Below are 21,840 nucleotides of genomic sequence, written 5' to 3' on the forward strand. Positions count from 1 at the left end.
CTGCCGAGGGACAGAGCAGAGAGTCCAGGGGAGAACAGAAGTTGGGAAGAGGGAACAGATTTGGTGGGGTCTTGGGGGTGGGGGGCAGAGGGAATCAGGTGGCTTAGCCAGTGTCCCCCTGTGGGAAACACTCTTGGAATCTGGCGGGTCTAGGAGGCAGAGCCTTTGGAGAGGCGCTGTCGTCCCCTGACTATCCTCAGATGAGTCTCCCAGCGTGTGGATTTGCAGGTTTCCTGCCTTTAAAAGTGAGCAGTTCCGAGAGGGGACAGCGACCCACCAACCGGAGGAACCACCGCGGTCAGCTGCTCCGTCTGCCCGGGGAGGGCTGACCCTGCTGGGTTACATCGTCCCACCTGTTCAAGTGCAGACAGTACCACTGAGCATTCCCTCAGAGTCGCTGGGCCGTGAAAAAGGATCCCACCCTTCCTTGGCCCTCCTTTTGGGGGATGGGGAGAGTGGAGAAGAGCAAGGTGACCTCAGACCCCAAGGGTCCCCTTGTCACAGGTAGAGAGAAGTGCCCAGTTCCACCAAGAGAACACCGATTTTTTTCCCCAAGATATCTATGGAGACAAAACCCACACCCTGACCAGGCCCTGAGAGCTGGGAGGTGGGGACCTCCAATCGGGGGACCCCCCCTACCCCAACCCATCTTCTGTGAAAGGGATCTCCCCTGAGGCTCCTTCCAGCCCGGATCTTGGGGTGGGAGACCTCTCAGAAGTAATCTTGTTTGATGAAAACTGGTTTCGTTTTATTACCTGGGATAGCCAGGGGAGGGAGAACAGGAAATTAAGTGAGGACGCACGGGGGGGGGGGATGATAATGATGGCTCAGAATCATTTAGCTGATAAGTTAATTTCATTAATTAATCAGGTAATTACACAACACTTGAGGCCTTTGGAAGCTGGAGCCTCTGCGTGAAAATTGGAGTCAGTGTCCTTCGCAGAGAAACAGAGAGAATGATTTTCTCTCCGTTCTACTTAAAAACAAGTGTCTCTGAATGAACTCTCTTTCCCAATTTGTTGTGGTCCTCAGAGCAGGGAAGGGGTCTTCATTTGCTTGAGATCACACATCTCCAGGGATCAGGGAAACTGTAGGATCCACTCGCAAAACCTGGGCGATAGCAAACTTTGGGGTATGCTTTTAGGATTCTCCCAAGTCTCCTCGGACACGCCCGCTTTCACCAAAGGGGGCCTGGAAAGTGGACGCTGCGGGGTGGCCGCGCCGGCTCCCCTGAGGCATTCACCCCAGAGCTTCCGCGCCCTGGCTGGGAGGGCTGGGGGCGACGAAGCCGCTGAAGCCACTGCCGCCGGAGACATCTGGCTACCGCCGGGGCGAGGGGCAAGAGAACCCGGTATAAAAAGGGAAAACCAAACACAACAAAAAACCCTAGGTATCAGGTGCCTGCGCTGGACCAGAAGCCCCAAAGTGTGGGAACGAAAGCGCCCGAGTTCACTTAGGAGCCTGTGGTGTCTTGGACCCTTTGGGGACCTTGGCGCGGCCAGGGCGCGCCCTCCTGGGTTCGCCGTGCTGGCGGGAAGGGCATCCAGGGACGAGGGCCCGGGGCCTCTCCGCAAGGGGCCATTGCCCAATCCAACCCAAAACCAGACCCCCGGTCATTAGCAGGGAAACTGAAGTGGCGCGGGGGATCGCATTTCAAACGCGCAAATCCACTGGCGGGCAGCGGGGCGTGGGGCGAGGGGCGGGAGAGGCATAGGAGACCCCGTCGGGTAGGGTCGAGCCGTACCCGTGCAGGTACGGCTCCGCCGTAGCCCCCCCACCCCCACCCCTATTCTAAGAACTGCGCCAAAACTGAGGTGTTGGGGTCCTGAGGGCCTCCAGCCTTCACTCCATTCTAGGGCCAGCGAGCGAGCGACGCGGTGCGGTGGGGGCGCAGGCGCTCTTCCAACATCCTAGTAATGCATTATCACCCCGACCTGCTTTGTACCCAGCCTTGACCTACGGCCTTGCCCAGGCTACAGGGACCTGGACAAGGCTGCACTACCAGACACCCTTAAACTCTGAATTACAGGGTAGGAAAAATTAAATTTGTTTCCCGGGCCCGAAGCTGGAGAGAATGTAACCAAAAAAGAGCCAAGTCGAACGGTGGCGCCTCCGTAAGGCTCCCCAGTCTGCACCTGCCTGGGAAGCCAGCCGGGCCCCGGTAAATGTGGATGGGGCCATGGGGGAGGACCCGGGGTCAGCGGAGGGAAGCCTGACATAATTTAGCTGCCTGACCCAGTGGGAGAGACCGCCGCTGGGCAGCAGGCGGCTGTCACTCCCTCTGTCACGGCTTCTCCAGGCTCAGGTGCCGGTGTGTTCCCACGTCCGGCTGGGGACATTTTAAAAGACGGAGAATCTCCGTTCCCAGTCCGCCTCTCTCTTAATCTCCCCTGGAAACAAAAGGCCCCAAATTAAGATGTGTCAAGACTTGAGCGGAATGGCTCGCTGAAATCAAAGCTGAACTTCCACATTGTGAGAAGTCCTCTCCTAAAGGGGACACACACACACACACACACACACACACACCCCGAACGACACTTGACAACCCAAGACACTCCCTGAAGCTTTCTCCGCAGGCAGGACGCTGCCGGTGGTGGGGGGGGGGGTGCTGCCGCCGGTACCGAAGACCTCCACCCTAATTTGGACACCTCACTACTGCGAATTCGAATTCCGGATCCAGAAATCCCCTTCCTCCCCACTCCCCGCGATCTCAGACAAGTGACTTAAGTCTCCATGCCTTGGGTTCCGACAGCTTGGCAGAACCAGGCTGCAGAGCTGGCACACCAGATAAAGTTCATAACGAGGGCTATTTGAGAGTCACTTTTGGGGGGTGGCAGGGGAGGGTGTCGCGTCCCTGGGCAGCGTCTATGCCAGTTTTTTTTTTCCAACTATCATGTTTTGTTTTGAACAGCACCATCTGTAACGTATACTTCTTGATTATACGCATCTTGATTGTAAAACAACCGAATGCGTCTACATCCGGAACTGTCCTGCGCATGAACTTCTAGCACGAAATTGGAAGAGACGCCTGCAGATGGGGCACGCACGGGTGGAGGCACACGCGCTTGCACACACCTGCGGTTCCCGGCCTGCAGCCCGCCGGCGCCTCCGCAGCTACCCCTAGGCCCGAAGGAGCCCAGGTCGCCTCTCGATGCTACTCTCGGCTGGCTGCCGTGTGGGGGGGGTGGGGGCGTCAAATTTGGAAACTAGAGAGTCTGAAAGCGCACGGGCAGGAACCCTTTCGAGCGTCGTGTGGCTCCCGGTCTGCGGGCTAGAGGGGTGGGAATGGCAAAACCCGACTTTTCCTTCTCGGATAATTTTTTTTTTTTGGATGGGCCTACAAGTCGGGAGCTTTCCTCGCCGAGGGAGGGGTCTCAGGACGCAGAGAAAGGCCCTGCACGCACCCATACCCGCGCGCACCCGCTGGCGCACTCCCTGCTCCTGCGGCTTTGCCGGGACCGGGGAGCAGGGAGCGCAGGGTCGTGACCCTTGCCTCTGCCCCAGCGCGCCCTTCGGCCCTGGCAATTAGCGCCGGGAGGTCAGCAGGAACCCGGACGCCTGTACCCGCGGCTGAAAGCACAGCAAACGGCGACCCCGGCCCCTCCCCTGCGCCGGACTCAGACGCCAGGGCTCCGGCAGGCGTGGAGCCGACCTTTCCGACGGGCGGGGCCCGGAGGGCTCAGGCCAGGCCGGCACCCACGTTTGGCACCTGAACGTCGCGAGGTCGCTGTGGGGGGCTCTGCAGGCTGCGGTAGCTGAGCCTCGCCCGTGACCCCGCGCACCGCTGCTCCATCGAGCCGTGGTCTCCGGCTCCAGCGGACGCAGCCAGCTTTTTAATCTTTTATTTTTAAACACACACATAGAATACTTTGAGTTGTAAAGAGGAGGGCGTCCAGCCCACAGGGAAATCTGAGGAGGTGTGCGCATCAGGCTCTGGGCACCCCTCAGAAAAGCAGGTTGGTCCCTAATTGGCGAGGCCTCTGGGCCTGGGTCCGCAGATTTCCAAACGGAGCAGCTGGGTCCCTGGCGAAAGCATTGCGCGCAAAGTCCCTTCCCTCTGTTCCCGAGCGTCCTCTTGCAAGTGCCGCAGAGGAAAGGGCTGTTTTTCTCATCTGAGGCCCAGCCACGGTGAACCCTATGTCCAGGAAGCAGAGGACCCGAGCTTCTGGCTCCCTGGCAGAGGACGGGGAGAAGTGGGGAGGGGAGCGAGAGCTGGAGGGGGGTCGGGATGGGGTGGAGGAGCAAAGGTGAGGCCCCCAAGTTCCGGAACCCTGGAAGCGCTGGGGTGCTGACAGACGGTGGCGACCAGGGGCGCATTCGTGGGCCAAACAGATAGGTGGCACTCGAAGCCCAGAGAACAGGCGAAGGCGCCGGCCCCGAGTGGCCTCGGCGGCCGCCGCCGCCACCATAAAGCCTGCGGCGAGATTGCGACCGGCGCCAGGTGAGTAATAGGCAACGAAATCTGGAGAGATTGCAAGCCGTCCACCCCCCGTCCATCAGCGCCACGAGGGTTACTCATTAACTTCACTATATACAGATCAGATCGACCGGAGATTAAAAAATGAAGAAGAAGGCCTGAAGGGAGGCCGGACAAGCTGCACGTCTGAGCAGTGTCCCCAAATTCGGGGAGGGGATGGGGTGGGGGATGGGAACGGTGGGGTAGGCAGGACGAAAGCAAATCCACCAGGCCCCGCTTTCCTTTCAGCGGCTCAGTTCTGCTCGGTCAGTTCTCCCCCCCACCCCGTTCGCACGGCTGGGCGCCACGGCCCACCCACACCCCTTTTGCCGAGCGCAGGCAACGAGCGGCTGCTTCGGGCCCAGAATTCCCACAGCCCGGGCGCTGCGCCCTGAGGGAAGCCGCAGCCTGGAAGACCGCTCCAGCCTCCAGGCCTCTCCACCCTCACGGTCCCCTCCGCCCCCAACGATCGCAGGAGGTGCTGCGAAGTCCTTCCCCGCCCCCAGCTCGGCCCGGGTTGGGAGGAGGGAGGACTTGGCCCCTCTCTCTCCAAGAGGTCTCGACCCCGAGCCCCTTCCAAGTACAAGACGAGGGCGGGGAGGAGGCCCGGAAGGTGACAGGGACTTGGGGCCGGGCTGGCGGGCTCCAGGATGAGGGTGGGGATGGGAGGGGGCGGTGGTCAGCCGCCAGGCCGGCTCCGGCTGAGTCCTCACCACCGGGCCCCGGAGTGAGAAAAGGCCGAGGGACTACACCCCCTACTCCCACCCCCCCACCTTCCAGAACCTCTCTTAGCCGGTCCCAGACACACACACCTCCCAGGTGAAGCTAGGGGTGGGTAGGGGGGTGGAGCGTAGAAGACTGTCCCACCAGTTTTTTTCTTTTCTTTCTTTCTTTTTTTTTTTTTATTGAAGGTTTCAAAGATAAAAGGCAACTCCCCCAAAAGCCTGGGAGGCTGGCCGCAGGGGAGGATGCCAACCTTCGTAGTGAATTTCGTCTTGGAGGGGTCCGGAACAGAACAGCCCTGCAAACACCTCTCCTGCGCTGGGGGGCCCTCCCTAACCCCTCCTCCGGCAGCGTCCGGGGCCTCGGAGGGGCGCGCGGGGAGCTGCGGGTTCCAAATGGTGACAGTCAGTGACTGCCGAGCGTGTGCGTGCTGGGGGAAGGTGGTGTCTGGGCGCCAAGGCTCCTTCAACCTGCAGGGCAGCTGTGAGGCCCAGCCTGGCCCCCAGGATTGCGCACCACACAGGCCAGGGCTGACACTGAGAGGGCTGGAGTTTTACCTTTGATGTCTGCTAACTTGTATGCCCCCAGATCCACGTGCAAAGCGGGAGAGCCAAGTTGAATCGCAGAGAGCTCTGGGTGCCCCACTAGTTTCCATTGGATCCCAGTGGGAGAAGCCGCCTTGGCAACAGCGAGGATCTGTTTCTATTAGCATTTAAGTAGTGAAATTACTGTTCTTTCCGAATTGTAATCAGGCTCCTTCCGGTCTCCCTCGGGTTTTTTTTTTTCCCTCCTAATTTAAAGGAGCAGTAATTTCACATTGAAGCTGCTCCCTTCCTTGGCTGGAGTAAGGGACTTTTGTTTTGCGCTTGGTAGCTTGAGTGACATCTCATTTGGGTTCACTAGGGGCGGTCTTAATTATTTAAAGGCAAAGGGAAGAACTAGGTAAGAAAAAATTGGAATCCTTGCCTGACATTCACCACCACCAGGCGTTCAGGTCGGACTGCTGAAGAAAACATTTAACACAAGGCCCAGAGACATTTCAATAAAAATTTATTGAAACTTCAGTGATGTTTTAAAGAGAGGAGGGGAAAAATACAGAAAACCAAAGAACTCATCAACAACTAGAACACAAAATATACCTTCGCAACTGGCTCTTTGCGCCAGCTCTCAGCACCTGACGGGAACTGTTGAATATAGCTCTGGGAGGGGCTAGCTCAGAGTACACCACCGAGGTTGACAACAGCAGTAAATCCCACTTTGTTTTGGGGCAATCAGAGACTAGCAAATAGAAATACAAAAGGGGAAAAAAAAGTCAAGGCAGGCTCTTCTACCCACTACAGCAATTGGAGAACCCCTTTGGGGTGTTGTTTTCAGGCACCAGGGAGTGGCTGCCCCCCACTCCCGGATTTTGGCTAACAGAAGAAATAGCACTCTCTCCGGGTACACTCTTGTTTAAAGAAACAATGTTGCAAATGGTAAGTGGGAAGGCGTGCTGGGTTCTCCCACACAAAGCCATATCTGATCCAGAGAGAAAACCCACCAGGAGTATCTGGGGCATGGAAACACAACCTCACAGGCCTTATTTACACAGAGCTATGTACAATGTCAATAAATTAAAGTTTTTAATTTTCCAAGCATTCATATTCCACCTATGTACAGGAGTTATCAAATAATTACATAAATACTTTGTCTAATAGTCTCGCGTCTTCTTTATTCATTTTTTTTAAAACCTTGTTATTGCGTATACAGGAAAAAGGGGGGAAAACTGGCAAGAAACACAAGAATCCTGCTACAGAGAGTCACTGGCTAAAAGAAATTCATGTTTTTCTGTTGTCCCCACCCCGGCCCTTCAAGTCCTCCTTCCTGGGAGCTGATGACTGAGGGGGTGAGGGGGGCGGCACACAGGATTTGGGGGTGGGAAGAGATGAGATTTTTTTTCTCCCTAAAAGCTCAGCGTTCAAAATAAAAACCACGAATACAGGACTGTGGAACATGCGAGAGACCTAGGGCGGCTCTTAGAACATCACAGGAATATTAAAAAGACACGAATTTCCTTACTACAGACTAAACTAGGATGGCAATAGTCTCTTCAGGCGGGAGGCGCTTTGCTGAGCGATTTCTTGCGAACATCACTCTAAAGCTTCTCATTTTCACAAACACCATCATGTTCTTGGATTCATTTGTCCTCATTTCAAAAAAAAAAAAAACAAAACACCTGCTTTTGTTTCCACTTGACACAGCGAAAGAAAAAAATATATAATAAAACCATTCATTCGGAGGAAGGACACGCCAGAGCCTCCTCCCTCCCTCCCTCCCAACTGGCTCGGTAGCCTTCTCCTCCAGCGACAGCGCCCAGGTCAGCCTGGCTGGAGGGTCCTTTGGACATACGTTCTCACCCCCAACCCTCAACAGGCAGGTGTGCCTGAGCCCCCACCCCCATTCTGGGGCTCGCCAAGAAACCCAGGGGGTGGGCAGGCTCTGGAAGGTTTCAGCCTGGGAGTCTGGCACCCTTCGCCACTGCTGACCGCCCGCTGGCTCCCAGCACGTCCCACAAAGTGCACGTGGCCTGGTCTGGACTGGAATGAAAAGACATCTCGGAGGGAGGTTGGGGGTCTAGGGGGACGCGCTGCGGGACCTGTCAGGCTTGGCCTCCAAGCCGCTAACCAGCCTCTGGATGCTCTGAAGTTCGCTGGTGGCCGCCTCTTTCTCAGAGCAGAGTTTGGGCGACAAGGACACGGAGCCGGAGGACAGCGTGGAGGAGCGGCTGTTGAGTTCCGAGCCCGAATCCACAGCCCCCGAAGCCGGGCTGGCGGCCAGGGCGGCGGCTTTGGCGTCCAGGGGCCCCGCGGCCGCGGCCATGGAGGGCAGCGCCGAAGTGAGCAGGCTACTGCCGTCTGGGACTGGCACCGGGATGGAGTAGGGGCTGTAGCGCAGCCGCGGGCGCATGCTGTTCAAGTTGAGAAAGGGATGACGGTGCACGGAGCTGGAGGCAGCTGCTGAGGAGGCGGCAGCGGCCGCGGCCATGTACGTGTAGGGGTAAGGGAACAGGCTTCCGAATGGCGACATGGCCAGGCCCTGGGAAAGGAAGAGAGACAACAGGAGTCAGCCCAGGGTGATGGATGTGAGCCGGGGGGTGAGCAGACTGCGGCTGCTCCCCAGCGGTGACTTCTCCCCATCCCCCACCCCACCCCACCCCACCCCCTTTTTTTTGGAGGGGTGAGAACTGAGAGTTCCACATTCCAGCTGTGCCACCCACCCCCTCCCCGCAGGCCACAGGTAATCCATGCACTTCTGGGAGTCTGTGGCTGCAAACAGGCCACACACAGTGCCTGGGGACAGGCCTAGGAGAATCTGCCATCAGGGTTCCTGGTGGCACCTGTTAAATGGGACAACAGAGTTCATCCATCCCATGAAGGCAGCTGATTAAGAGCCTGTAGTCCTGTAGACTGGGGCGAGGGAGGAGACGGGGAGGGGGCGGGGGGGGTCCTTCATTCTCATCCTTACAACCCTCTCACCTCAAACTTTAAACAAAAAAACTTAAAGCAAAAGTGTGTGTGTCAACAGAATAAATGACAGCACCCAGGTAAGCACCCAAGTGAGCACCCAGGTGAGACAGCCAGGCCCCGGGCTCAGGACTGCAGGCAGCAAGGAAGTGCAGGTCCCTGGACCAGCCAGGCCCCTCAGCAGCACACCCAGGAGCCTGGGAAAGCGGCTGGCTGACCCACCTACCACCTGCCCACACGTGTCCCTCTTTCCAGACAGTGCAGGGCAGACAGCTGTGGCCCCGTGGCTCCCCTTGCCCCACAGACCAAACAAAAGGCAAGCAGGGAGCCTGGAGGTGCTCTGCAGGCTTGGCTGACTCCCCAGCTCCCCCCATACCCCTGCCCACCCACGTGTGCCGCACCCCCCATTAACCCTTGGGACTAAGCTGGGCTGCTTGGGGTGGCCAAGTTGTAAGCCCCAAGACAATCCAAGGGAGGGATGGGTTGTCAAACACTTCAGCTCCAAAGTTTAAGACAAAACCCTGCTGGGGGAGGGGAAGAGCTTAGAGTCAGACAGTCTGAGATGGGGTCAACTGTGCCAGGTGCTGGCTGTGTGACCTTGAGTAAGTTACTCCACATCTCTGGGCCTCTTCCCAACCCATCAGGCAGGCCTAAAAGGAGTATTTAGAGTACTCCATGGATGGGACACGCAGTAAGTGCACTGTTGGGCCCACCATTTTCTCCCCTGCTGTTTAAAGACAAAGACTCAGGGGGAAGCGAGGCCCCAGCTAGGATAAATACCTGTGAAGCCAAGACGTGTTGCTGAAGGTGGAAAGGCAGGGTGGCCGCCGATGCCCCCGACAGTCCCTGCGCCGCCGCAGACGCCATGCCGGTGGAATCCAGGCCTGACACGCCGGTGGAGGCCCCAGACACGGTGGCCAGCAGGGGCCCCATGCCGGCCGCCATGCTGGAAAAGGCACCCCCCATGGCGAACTGGCCGGGATGCAGGAAGAGAGGATGCCCATTGAAGAACTGCTGGCCGGCTAGGCCCGGAGCGAAGCCGAGGCCAGGCAGCGGGCCCTGGGCCAGGTGCGCTGCAGCCGCGTCCGTCTGTACCGTGAGCGGCGCGAAAGCCTCCTTCCCCGGCGGCGGCGGCGGCGGCACGCGCGCCTCCTCCACCTTGGACGTGGATGCGCCCTCGCGGCCCGGGCTCCGGCGCTCCTCCGTGCCCAGGCCGCGGGTGCTGGATGAGATGGTGGCTGGGCTGTGGCGCGAATCAGGCGACGCCTTGTCGGGCCGTCCGCTGTCCCGGGAACGGCCGCCGTGCTCGGCGGCGGAGAAGAGGTGCGTCTTGACCGCGGGACTGCCCTTTTCGCGGCACGGCTCCTCCGACGTGGTGGTGGAGATCTTGGCCGCGTCGCAAGCCTCCAGGCCGTGTTCCTCCCGGCTCTCGGTGTCGCTCTCGCCCTCGCTGGGACACAGATCTGCAGCAGGAAAATAAACAGACAGCCTGAGGAAGTGCGTGGGCCAGAGGGGCACTCCAACTTGGAGGCCGAGCCACCCTGGGCCAGCACTGCCCCCGCACGCTCTCCTGACTGACAAAATGGGGGTCAAGACCCCCAGGGAACTGTCGGAGTCCATAAATTAATAATTTACAGTGTTGGGGGGGGTCAGGTGGGTCTCCCCTCCCTTTAGAGACACCTCTTATTCCTATTTGTACGAGCATGCACTCAGCTTCTACAGTGTCAACAAAAGTTGTGAACTGCCTTTCTCCATCCCATTGCAAATTAGCTTGAAGAAAGGAAACTCATTTATCTCTGCAATTCATGCCTGGAGCCCATTTAACCACCCCTGAGCTCAGCACCTTCCACAAGTCTGCGGGGTCTTTGCGGGGCTAGCTGGCATCTGAATTGAAACAGCAGAAACAGGCCTCTCTGTGCCTTCCCCTCCCGCGCACACCCCCAACACACACTGCACGCGGCCTTCTGGGTGCCTGCCCCCAGCACTGCAGACAGAGCTCACCACACCCACTGTGGGTGTCCTACCCACGGCAGGAAAGAGAAAAGAGACCCTATTTTGTCTAAAAGCTTCCAGGGACTGAAGACATAAAGGACTTGTATTGTTATTTCACTTTTTAAAAGTTGTTTGATAAAAAAAAAAGAGTATGTGTCTAAATAATCAATGCTTGCTCTTTCAACAGGAAACCCACGGGGGTTCCTGTCACCCCCACCCGTGACCCCTGTGCCTCTCTCTCCCCGGTCACCATGGCTCTGGACTCACCCTCCCAGTCCAGCACCTTTTAACCTGTAGCTCCCCATTGATGGTTATTCTTCATTTTGGGGGGAGGGATGAGAGAGCAAGCAAAAACAGACATGCTCTCACCCATCCCGACCCCAACTCCCGCCCACCCCAGCCAAATCTGGCTTTGGGGAGGTCTCCTGATCCCTACCACTTTGGGGAGAGGGACCCACCTTGACCCTTGGCTGCTGGCGCAGGGTCTAGAACCTCGCAAGGGCAAGCCTCCAGGCCTGTGCCTCTGTCTCCTCCCAGGGCCGCTCCAGGGCACCCAGCTTACCTTTGAGGTTTGAAGTCCCTACTGTGGAGACTGCCGGCGAGGAGGCTTGGGCGAAGCAGCTGAAGGCGGCCTGTTCGCTGGAGGACTCGTCCGAGGTGCCATTGTCCTTTTTGTGTCTCTCATCAAACACCCGCATGGACTGTAGGGTCAGCTGCTTTCTGCAAGCAGAAGTCCACACACACCCAGTGTCACAGAAGGTAGCGTCCAGCTCCGCCCCCCACACACCTCCTGCTGCTGCTGCCCACCCATGGGCAACCTCTGATACCCTGAAGATCTGTCTGCCTCTAGGTGGCCGGCAAGTATGGCCCAAGGCGAGGAAGGTTCAAGATCAAGGTTCCATTGGGAAAGGGAAGGCATGCTTGGGCTAAGGGTGGCGTCCAGGGACAGCTGCCCTGTAGCCTTTCGGTGCAAGGTAACTGGGGGTCCATCCACCCCTATGAACACACCACCCGTCTGTCTGTGTGCTCAGCCCAGCAAACTCCAGCAGGACCCTGGGAGGAAGTGGCTATTTCATGGTACACTTTGCTGTAATCGCTTCAGCAACACATTAATTGGAGTAAAAAATGTATTTAGATGTTAGAAATTATTTTTAATGCCTACCCCCTCAAGGGGATAGGTGAAAAATGGTGGGTGATTTTCTGGATTTTAGAAATTCTTTGAATAGGGGTTGGGGGAGGGCAGGCTTCTTTCATACACTCCCCAGCTGTCTGCTTAATGCAAAATGATCCAGAGACCCCGTTAGGGAGGGCAGGAGTCCCAGACGGCTCAGGGGGTCTCCAGCTCTGATGGCATTTGGAAGGCCAGATTGCAAAAATTCCAAGGCATCTGGGAATACTTGCTCCCATCCTGGGACTAACCCAGGATGAACCGACATTAATTAAGAATTAATAAGCACCCTGATAGAATCTGTTAACCTTGGCACTCTTTTTTTTCTCTCCCAGAAGTAGACATGGCACAGCCAGTTAATGTCCTTAGAGGTAATAAAACAGTAGAAAAGAATGGTTTGCTGACATCATCAGAGGGTGGCCAAAGGGGAGTGAATAACCTGCTCTGCTCTCTTCCCAGCGCCTCACTTCCAACCCTTGAAAGCTGGATTCCTGGAAAGGGGTCCCCTCATGTTAGTTAAGAAATCCATAATTGCTTCAACTCACCTTTTTTCTCTTCTGCCATTTCCAGTGTCCCGGAAGCCTTTTGCAAAAGGGTTGTTGTCTATTTTTAACTGAGTTATCTAGAGGAGAAGAGATACCAACAGAGACATTGGTCTCTGATCCTGGCGCGATTTTTTGGGGGGGTGGGGTACTTCCCCCAGTCCATCATCCCCCTGGAAAGGTGACTATCCTCCCCAGTCACATGGCCAGGGGACAAGGGACCAGGGGGGGGACTGCGGCAGTGGCAGGAGTTGGGGGGGTGTCTAGGGAACCTCGGAAAATCCTATCAAGACACGGACATTCTCAAGAAGGCCCCACCATTGGAAGGACTCCTCAGGCTAAAATTATCCCCCCCCGAAATGATTGCCTTTGGGCAGCTGAGAGTCTTGGTTTAGAAATGGAAACAGCAACACTGTCCAGAGAACAACCTGTAGCTCTTCAAATTGTACTTTTACTTGGATTTCTTTCTATAGCGCAATTAATCATAGAGTATATTGTGGCATTTTCTGCTACCTTCAAACACACACACACACACAGAGCATACACTCCAACCTTTTCCATAATCTAATAAAATGATTTATGGGGTTTCACTACCCTTGCACTGGAATGACTTTGCCTTTTTTTTTTTTCCTGGGGTTGGGGAGAGTGGTTTGAGGAATTACAATATTGACAATTACAGATTTAAAAGGACAGAATGACCACTGGAAACATTTGTTTTCGTTTAGATTCTCTGCTGCCACCGCCATTCTTCGGAGCAGGCCTGCGGGGCCCCTTTGTCTGATCTGATCAAAAAATGCTGCCTTTTTATTATTACATTAACAACTTTGTTTCACAGGCATCTGGGTCTAGAGGGAGCGTGCGTTTTGCAGGCTGAGAGAAAATGCTGTAATATGTAATCTTTCAAGTCCCTTCCTTTGACCAGGGGCTGCAGGAAAGGACACAGGAGTTACAGATACACAGTTACTTGGAGAAGGGATAAGCGGCTTTAGGTTGGATTCTGGTCCTTGGAATACATTACCCAGTGCCAGACTTCAGGAGGGGCCTGGTGCCCAGACTTAGGGACCCTTCTGTCATCTGGTGCAAGGTGTGCTCACGGAGCCCTTTCCTCATCCCTTTAACTTGCCTGCTCTCCCCGACAAGCCAAGCCAACAAGCCAAGGCGAGTAGGCTGGTGTAACTGCAGCCAGGGGCTCACTGTGTCTCCTGCAGCCCTTGCCCTTGACCTTCAGGCCACTGTAGCCCTAGATTCCAAGTGCCGCCCATCCCAGCTGAGGCTCCTTCAGACCCCAGAAAAACTTTCAGAAGAAAGGGGGACTTTGGCCATCTAAACGGGAATGTTAGCAGGAATGTGTGATCAGGGTAGGTTAGTCCAAATGTGCACCCACACACACACATGCGTGCACACACACATTTGAACACACATATCATAAAAAACACAGCAGCATAAAAGGTAATAAAAACCAGACCAGCTACTCGGGATTTCTGGGGGAGCAAAGTTGGTTTCCACCAGGACGCTCTTCCAGAAGCCCCAGTGGCTCTGGCCTTCAATTGTTAGCTGGTTTCTTTTGAACCTGGTTTCTGGATCCTTCTCTTCCCGTCGAAGGAGAAGGGGGAACAAAGTGCGAGGGGGGTCCTATGGCAGAGAGTGAGGGTTGGGAGGGAGGCTCAGAGACAGTGGTCCCAGGAACCTCTTCCCTGGAGACACTGGTTTTCGGGTTTTGTTTGTTTAAGATCAGCGCTGGCCTCTTAGCTGGTTGGGTTTTACTTTGCTCTCGGCTCCCTCTTTGAGGTGCCAGCTCCCCCTTTTCCCAATCACCCTTGTCCAAGGTCAAAGCCCCTGAGAAAACTCAACAGCCACCTCATCCCCAGTTCTCTTAGAACTTGCTCAGACTGAGCCACCAGCCGCTTAAGGGGGAGGGGAGACGACCGTGGTGGTTGAGAAAAGCCCCTCTCGTTACCTTATCGTTCTGGTATGCAGTCACGGCGATGAACTCTGTTTCGGGAAACAAGTAAGTCCGAAATGTACTATAAGGGAGTTTCAGGATGTCATTGGCTCGGACGATGTGGAATCGTGGTTGATATTTGTGCATGGAGTTCAGTATGGTCTGCAGGGGCAGGCAAGGGAGACACACACACACACACACACAGAAACACACATACAAAGGATTTAGCAAGATGAACGGGACCTGGAGCCACCCATCCCCCCCAGCGGACTGACACATTCCACCCAGGGACACCACACTTAGACCAAGCCCACCTCCGCCGGGTACCTCTTTGGGTACATTTTTCACTCCACCGAACTGATCTAGTTGAGAATCCAAAACATTGTGCCTTGATTTCCAAAAGGGACCGCCCCCCACCCTCACCATCTAAGATTCGTGCGTACCTTGAACCCTAGCCTACCTGAGTACCAAAACTATAATTCCCCTGCCACGTTGCGTGATCACTTGGGAAGGCCAAAGTCTTAAAAGATAGAGAAAAACATGCATTTTAATTTACAAAATGATTCAGTCCTGTAAGCGCCCACTAATTGACGCGCCCAATCCACTTAACGTCCTGGAAGGCTGAACTGGAGTGGAATATTTATGCCTTAATCAAATCAAGAGCTCCAAATGCAATTCCTGCCCACTGAAGATATTTTCGTGCCATTCACGTCTTCCTGGGTCTAATCTTTCTGCCTATCCCTCCTTATCGCGGTTTATTGAAATGTTGGGGAGGGGCGGAGGCAAGGGCAAAAGGTCCCTGGCCTGACGTTTCACTGGCGACCCAAGTGCTCGCACAATTTCGAAGCATTCCCACGCTGAACCCAACGAAAGACGCACTCCCAACACGCACGCCATTTCAACGCCCAGAAGCTAAGGCTGTTTTCCAGTACCCCCAAGGTTCACTTAAGCCCCAATTCTTTGATCCTAGGAAAGAATACAGGCTCTTTCCTTTTTAAATTTCAAATGTCTTGAACACCCTTTAAGCAACATCACCAAAGCTGTGACCATGAAGCTCAAACTCTCCCAAGAAATAAACCAGGCTGGTTTCAAAACGCAACCCTGATTCTTTTTTTAAAAAGCAAAACAGATCCTAGGTGCTGTAGCTGACGCTAACACCAAAACACTGGTCTTTTTTTTTTTTTAGCTTCTTGGTCAGGGCAGCCATCTGCCTTCCCAGGACCGAGACTGCCAGACCTACGTATGGCTTCTTGTTTCCCTTCTTCTAGGACGCCAGGCCTTCCATCACCCAGATAGTAATACAGCCCCAAAGCCTCATCCCGGTGGGGCTGCCAATGGAACAAGTTTGCCGTGTGAAGCTCAGAGCCAAAACTCAGGAGTTTTCCTCCCCATGGGGGGCAGGGGAAACATTGCTTTCCAGAGAAGAAAGAAAATAGTTTTGCTTTAAACTGACAAGAGGGGTGAAACTTACAAATCCGTGTTTGTCCGAAATGTTGTTGGTGAGTTTCAGTTTGTGGAAAGTGACCACTTTGGACATCCATTGCTCCCCAGTGGCAGGGCTATCTGGATGAATATACATCCTTTTGGGCATTTCAGGGTCAGCCTTGCCAGCCACCATCCACCGCGAATTGTGGAATTTATACCGGCAGTCATCCGCGGCGATAATGTCCATCAATAAAATATATTTCGCTTTTTTATCGAGCCCAGAACATCTCACTTTAAAAGGAGGGAACATTCGCCTACAATAGGAGAGAAATCAAAAAGGAAAAAAAAAGTGAGAAATCGCTCCGATTCTTGGATTTGATTTCAAACTAAAATGTGTCAACCAGGTTTCAAGGTTCATACTGGGACCAGCTAGCTTCTGGTTTTTCCAAGTAGAGGCTGCGGGCTTCAAATTCGTTTCTTTCCACCCAGGACGCTCAATGGATCTTAAACATTTACGTCCTAGGACTCAATCAACACGCAGACACTGTGCAGCTGCACATTTCTGCTTCTCTCCAATTTCTTGCTTGTTTTTTTCCCCTCTGCTTGGGTTCAGAGACTGTCCGGCCTGTTTGGGACAATCTGTGCCTTTTTTTTTTTTACCACCATCACTCCCTCCCCCCAGAAGGCAAGCTAAAGCAAAACAGCTCAGGGTGGGATTGTAGTTAAGGGGGTCCGCCAAGGCCAGAACTTGGATAAGAAAAAGTTACACTTCCCTGGCACACTGAGCGAGAGTCAGGTGGCACCCTCCCTGCAGCGGCAAGGCAATCCTGCTCTGGCGAAATGAAAGTGGCATTAAGGAAGTTCAGGACAGACTTCCCAGACGGGGCAGCCGGCAGGCACTAGGGACGGATGACCCAGCTGTGGATAGAAGGCTGGGCCTCACGGCCCTGCTCCTTAGGCCTGTCCAAGACCGGCCACCACCCTGCCGCGAATTTCACCCAAATCTTGGTACTTAGCAGGAAGCACTTGGCTGTGAAGATGCACTTGCGAGCCGTAGGTTTCAGGAGAAGCCTGGCCAGACCCGAGCTCTGCTTAGTGTGAAAAGAGACAGCTCAAGAGGGTTTTATATCTTTATATTACATCGAGACATCTTTTTAAAAAAAATCTTCTCGTGCAATTCTATTTTTGAAAATTCTGCTTCGAGGAAAATCGTCCCAAGCAGAGCTTTGGGCCAGGCCGAGGACTCGTAAACATGACGTGAAATGCGGGGTGTAACATTCACCCAGACATAAGCCGCCTGCGCAGCTCAGTCGGCTCCATGGGTCTCACAAGCACAATCTTAATTATCCGAAATTGCCTGTTGAACTCTCCCCTCCGGTTACCGACACGTGAGGCAAACAAACTCCAGTGCCCTGGCACTTGTCTCTGACTGGGGCAGCAGAAGCTTGGGGAGGAGTAGTGGACTGGCCCTACAGACCCAGGGAGTTAACCAGCAGAAGGGCAGGGAGGAGAGGGCAAGGCCTCCCACTCCCAAACACAGGTCAGAATCTTGTTTTTGCCCACTCCCGAGCACAAAACGAAACAGCAGCCACAAAGCCACCAGCGAGCTTTCACCACCGCAGACCCAGCCCTTCTGTTAGGGGAGAAGCTTCTGCCTGCTCGCAGGGAAGTCTGCATCCTTGTACAAACTTGTGTCGGTTCTTAAAGAACCCCTCCAGGGCACCCAGGTAAACCCAAACGCCCCACAGCCAGGGCAGGCCCTGGGAGTCTCCGACCGCACTTTCTGGGGGGAACGCGGGTTTCGTTCAAGCTCTAAAGCCTGGCCCATGGCTCCTCTAGCAAGATGGTCCTTGCAGGGGCTCCGGCAAGAAGGACTCTCCCTCGCCCCCCAGCCGATGGCCTGCGAGCTTACCTTCCAGACTTGGTAATGACCATCTCTGTGCCCCGCTTGTGGAACTGGTCCCAAAGTTCCTTGGCCTCCAGGTGCACCTTAGGATCGTCTTCCACCTCCTCTTCGGGCTCCATAGTCTTCAGAGGCCTCAGATGCGCCTGAGGCCCCAGGGACGAGAACGGGAGGCCGGTCTCGGCAGCCCCCACCAACTGATCCATGATCGGCTTGGCCAGCGCGCCAGGCAGTGAGAGCGCCGCGGCGCCGTTGGGAGGCAGCGTCAGCGCGGGGAAGAAGGGCGGCTGGTGTCCCAGCACCGCGCTCATGGCGAAGTCCGGCGCCCGGTGAGGTAGGAAGGGATGGTAGGCCATGCTCGTCCCAGGAATCACCGGATCTCTCATGGAGAGGTTCATGCACTCCGGGCGGGGGCAAGTCCGCGGCCGCTGTGCTTTGCTCTGGTGGGCTTGTTTTGTTTTGTCGTTTTAACAGCTGCACATAGTTTTTGTAGTTTTTTTTAAAGGACAAAAAGCAAAAAAAGAAGAAGAAATGACTTCAAAGAGCGAGGCGGGTGGAGCGAGCTGGAGCGCCGCCGTTACAGAGGACAAGGAGAGCGAGTGGGAGACATAATCGCCAGCGGGACCGCCCCGGCTTCCCGCGGGTCCAACGCCGCTCTGGCCGGCCGGCTGCGGGAGCCGGAGGCGCGGGCAGCGTCGGTGCTGGCGCCCGAGCCTCGCCGCCGCGGCCGCGCACTCGCTCCAACCCTCGGTCCCAGGCGTCTGGCCCCGGAACCCCCCGATCCTTTGTTGCCAAGGCAGTCGGTGCTTCTAGGAGCAAGTTATACCTTCTCCCTCGCCCCCTTATTCCTCTGTCTCTCTGGTTGGGGGGGGGGGGCGCCTGCAGTTGCACCAGCCCCGAGCTAGCGAGCTGCAAAAGTCTCTCCTGGGGCGCGAAAAAAAAAAATTAAATCTGATGGAAACGCCACCCCCACCCCTCCGCTACCAGCGCTATCAAAAAACTTGGACTGCAAACTGGCTCCGGCTCGCCCTCTCTCCTCCTCGCTCTGCCGCGAGCCTTCCTCCGCAGGCTGTCTCGGTTGCAGTCCGAATCTTGCTGTACTTTTTTCCTGCCGGGCCTTTCTTCCTTGTCCTAAATGGGGAGCGATTTCGCTTCCTAAACCTGCGTCCGGGCGCGCAGGCTGGGCAGGATTTAGAGGAGTGTAGGAGGTTGGGGGGGAATTGGGAAAGGAGGAAGAGAGAGAGAGAGAGAAGAGAGAGCGAGCGAGAGAGACGCGGCGAGCGAGGAGAGGAAGGGCGCGAGAGAACGCGAGCGGAGCTGTGCTCGCCTCCCTGCTCGGCCTCTGGGACTCCCCGGGGCGTCTGCTCGGCGGCTCTAGAAGGTCGGGCTGCGCGGTGGGCCGTGGGGAGCCGGAGGCCTCTTGATTGGCTCTTTGACGCTTTCGGACCAATTGTGTCGCTGCATAGGCGTGGTTTTCACAGGTCGAGTGCTGGGGGATAGAGCCGAGTTATAAAAAGAAGGTGTCGGAAACTGTAGCGTCGCCGCGCCGCATCGGTACTACTGCCCGTCCCGCGAATATGTCAACGTGATCCGAGGGAGGGCGGGCGGCAGGGCGCCGCCGCCGAGCGCGCGCACCCCGAGTCGCCTCTAGGTGGCTTATCGAGAGATCGCCAAGGCCCCCCGAGCGCGCTCGCGCCCGCGCCCACGTCTGAAATGCCCCAGTCATGCAGCCCCGGATCCAGGGAGGAGGCAGGGCCAGGAGAGGAAGGGGGAGGGAGAGAGGGAGGGAGCAAGCCAGCCCAACCCAGCGGACGAGAGAGCGAGCGTGCGAGCGAGCCAGCCAGCCAGCGAAAGAGCCAGGCCGGGAAGGCGGAGAGCGCTCCTGGGCGCCGGGCAGGGGCGCTCGCCTCCTGCGCGCTCGCCTCGCTCCTCCGGCTGCCACTGGCTTTCTCCGCAGCCCTCACTCTTCTCCCGGCCCACAGGCGAGCCAAGCGGGCAGCTGAACCTCCTTGCGAGCTGCCGTTCGGACCGCTGGGCGCAACAAAAGCCGGCGGAGGCCGAGAAGAGAGCGCCAAAAGACTCCTAAGGCGTGCGCGCTCTTCAACCCCGCGTGGAGCCGGGCTCCGCCTGGCTGCAGCCAAGAGACTCCCCGGCCCTTGTGTCTAAGAACTGGGCTGCTCTGAGCCTGGATCCGCGGACGCACGAGCATGTAGAAGCTTCCAGATCTCAGCACGCGTGTGTGGGCCCCGTCTCCCCCGCGTGCGGAAACCATTCCCTTCCCCCCACCCCAGTGCATTTGTGTTGAACCCTGCGCCCCCAAAGCACAGCCACGCAAACACATACAGACTGCATGACTGGCCCTGCCTGTGGGCACTCCAAGAGTGGATTTCTTTTTATTATTTTGCATACATTTACCAGCTCCTGTACAAGTTCCCTGGCTTGTACCCGGATATGTTTGTGTGTTGTGGGGAGCAGAGTGCCGAGGGGATAGTTGAGAGCCGCTTGGTTCTGGACCTGCCCCCTCCAAGCCACCGCCCGCACCTCGAGGGACGTCTGGGTGCCGAGCTAGGGGCCTGGAGTGGGCGGACTGCCTGGGGGAGGTGCGCCAGTCTGGTATCTTCTCCAGGCATCGGCGCTTATCTCTCGGTGCCTCAGTTCTTTCTCCACCCGGGGACTTATCTCGCCAGAAGTCCGGGGGGCGAATTTGTAAAACAAACCGTGAATCGCCCCCATCCCTGGAGGCAAGGAGGCTGGTTCTACTTCGGGCTAGGGGGTGGGGCTGGGCCAGGGTCCAGGGTGACCAGCTGCCCCGGTAGTCACGTCGTCACTCTTGGGGTCGCTGGATTGCTCTCAACCCGGAGTGCTCCCTGCTGGGGGGGGGGGAGTGAGTTAGGCGCCCCGCTCCAGCTGACAAACATCTTGGGGACAATGTTCTTTGCTTCCTGGGATGCCTGGAGGGTTAGGAATTTGTCCCGGGGTATGTGCACCATTCTGTCTCATATTTCGCCTTACGTACCCCCTGAACTCCTAGCTCGCGGCCCCAAGTGGTCAAGCGGAGGATGGAGATGTGGGGAGGTAGCGCGCAGTTAGGGCCGGTGCTTTGAAGGAGACCAGTCTTCCCAACCTCGCATTTTTGACGCACAGAGCTAAGAGCGCTTGGCGCCGGTACTTAGAACTCCCTGAAGTCACCAGGGGACTGGGAGTGCTTCTGCGGACTCCACCTGGCTCGCCATCACACTCCTTTCTTTCCCTTTCGTTCTGTCCTCGGTCTTTGCTGGTGGTGACAAGGGAAAAGAGGCCCAGCGCGTTGCTGCTAAGGCCCCCGCCGGCGCCGGGCGCGCTCGAGCACGGAGCGTGCCTGGAGTCAGGCCTCGCCTCTCCTGACCCAGACCACTGCAGGGGTCAGTGCAGGGTCTCCCCAGTCTCTGTAGGCGCAGAGCACCCCTCCCCCACATAGTCGCGTCTTGGGACAGCCTCCCAGCGCTGTTAGGTGCAGGCCCCTTGCATCTCCGACTTCTGGTTTTGCTGGTGATTGGCTGGACCTGCACCAGGCCCTTGCGTTCAGGGCGCCTGCTCCCCTTCTCACGCTCTCGGGTGCGGTGGGGTGGGGGCACACGCAACCACAGGCGCCGCGCCGCTGAGAGGGGGGCTGCTAGATCTTCCGCACTCCACCGACCTCTCCAGGACCCCGGAGCCGAGCCTACTGCTCTTGCGTGTTGCACATCTCGGCATGTTTGAGTTGCACCACGGACCGATAGACGCATATGCGCTTCCCCCCAAAATCCCTCCCTCGGTTGCTTGTGGCCTCCACTATCCAACCTATCCGGAGGCTACCCCAATTCAATCACTCCGAACTCCCCACTACCACCTCCAGCCACTCTAGCGCATGGGGAAGGGAGGGAGAGGGGAGAGGAAGATTTGCGGGGTTCTGAATCGAAAATGAGGACAGCTCGCTAGTGGTCTGCAAACTTCCGCCAATTAGAACTGACCTCCCAGACTCGGCCCCAGGAGGCTCGTGCTAGGCAGGGCGGCCGCCGTAACTCTGCGATCAAAAGCTGCAAGGTGCGAACTCCTCTGAGTCTGTGCGCGCCCGCCGGGGGCCCCCCTCCTGGTGGGTGATAAACCCACTCTGGCGCCGGCCGTGCGCTGGGTGATTAATTTGCGAACAAACAAAAGCGGCCTGGTG

General features: G+C 56.5%; 1 protein-coding gene across 2 annotated transcripts; it reads right to left on the reverse strand.

Moving 5' to 3' along the window:
- Positions 1–6,212: 6,212 nt before the first annotated feature.
- TBX3 (T-box transcription factor 3) lies at positions 6,213–19,361 on the reverse strand. 2 transcript variants are annotated; one of them, XM_004595276.2, is made up of 8 exons: positions 17,664–19,361; positions 15,798–16,065; positions 14,787–14,846; positions 14,342–14,488; positions 12,388–12,464; positions 11,237–11,394; positions 9,463–10,145; positions 6,213–8,254 (listed from the first exon to the last, which is right to left on the reverse strand). In XM_004595276.2, exons 1-8 carry the CDS (start codon positions 18,050–18,052, stop codon positions 7,793–7,795), a joined length of 2,244 nt encoding a protein of 747 aa, XP_004595333.1. In that variant the 5' UTR covers positions 18,053–19,361; the 3' UTR covers positions 6,213–7,792. The 2 variants fall into 2 exon arrangements, with proteins under 2 accessions (XP_004595333.1, XP_004595334.1); XM_004595277.2 differs by lacking the exon at positions 14,787–14,846.
- Between the last annotated feature and the right edge of the window lie 2,479 nt (positions 19,362–21,840).

The sequence above is a fragment of the Ochotona princeps genome, chromosome 29 (genome assembly GCF_030435755.1).
Source record: "Ochotona princeps isolate mOchPri1 chromosome 29, mOchPri1.hap1, whole genome shotgun sequence".
Lineage (NCBI taxonomy): Eukaryota > Metazoa > Chordata > Mammalia > Lagomorpha > Ochotonidae > Ochotona > Ochotona princeps.

What these genes read in the sequence shown, in the direction of transcription:
- TBX3 (XM_004595276.2), bottom strand. Translation starts at nt 18,052, where the DNA reads ATGAACCTCTCCATGAGAGATCCGGTGATTCCTGGGACGAGCATGGCC. An exon ending in ATTATAGTTTTGGTACTCAG is followed by an intron (nt 14,489 to 14,786) that starts GTAGGCTAGGGT and finishes CTGCCCCTGCAG; the next exon opens with ACCATACTGAACTCCATGCA. An exon ending in AGGGACTTCAAACCTCAAAG is followed by an intron (nt 10,146 to 11,236) that starts GTAAGCTGGGTG and finishes TTCCTGCTGCAG; the next exon opens with ATCTGTGTCCCAGCGAGGGC.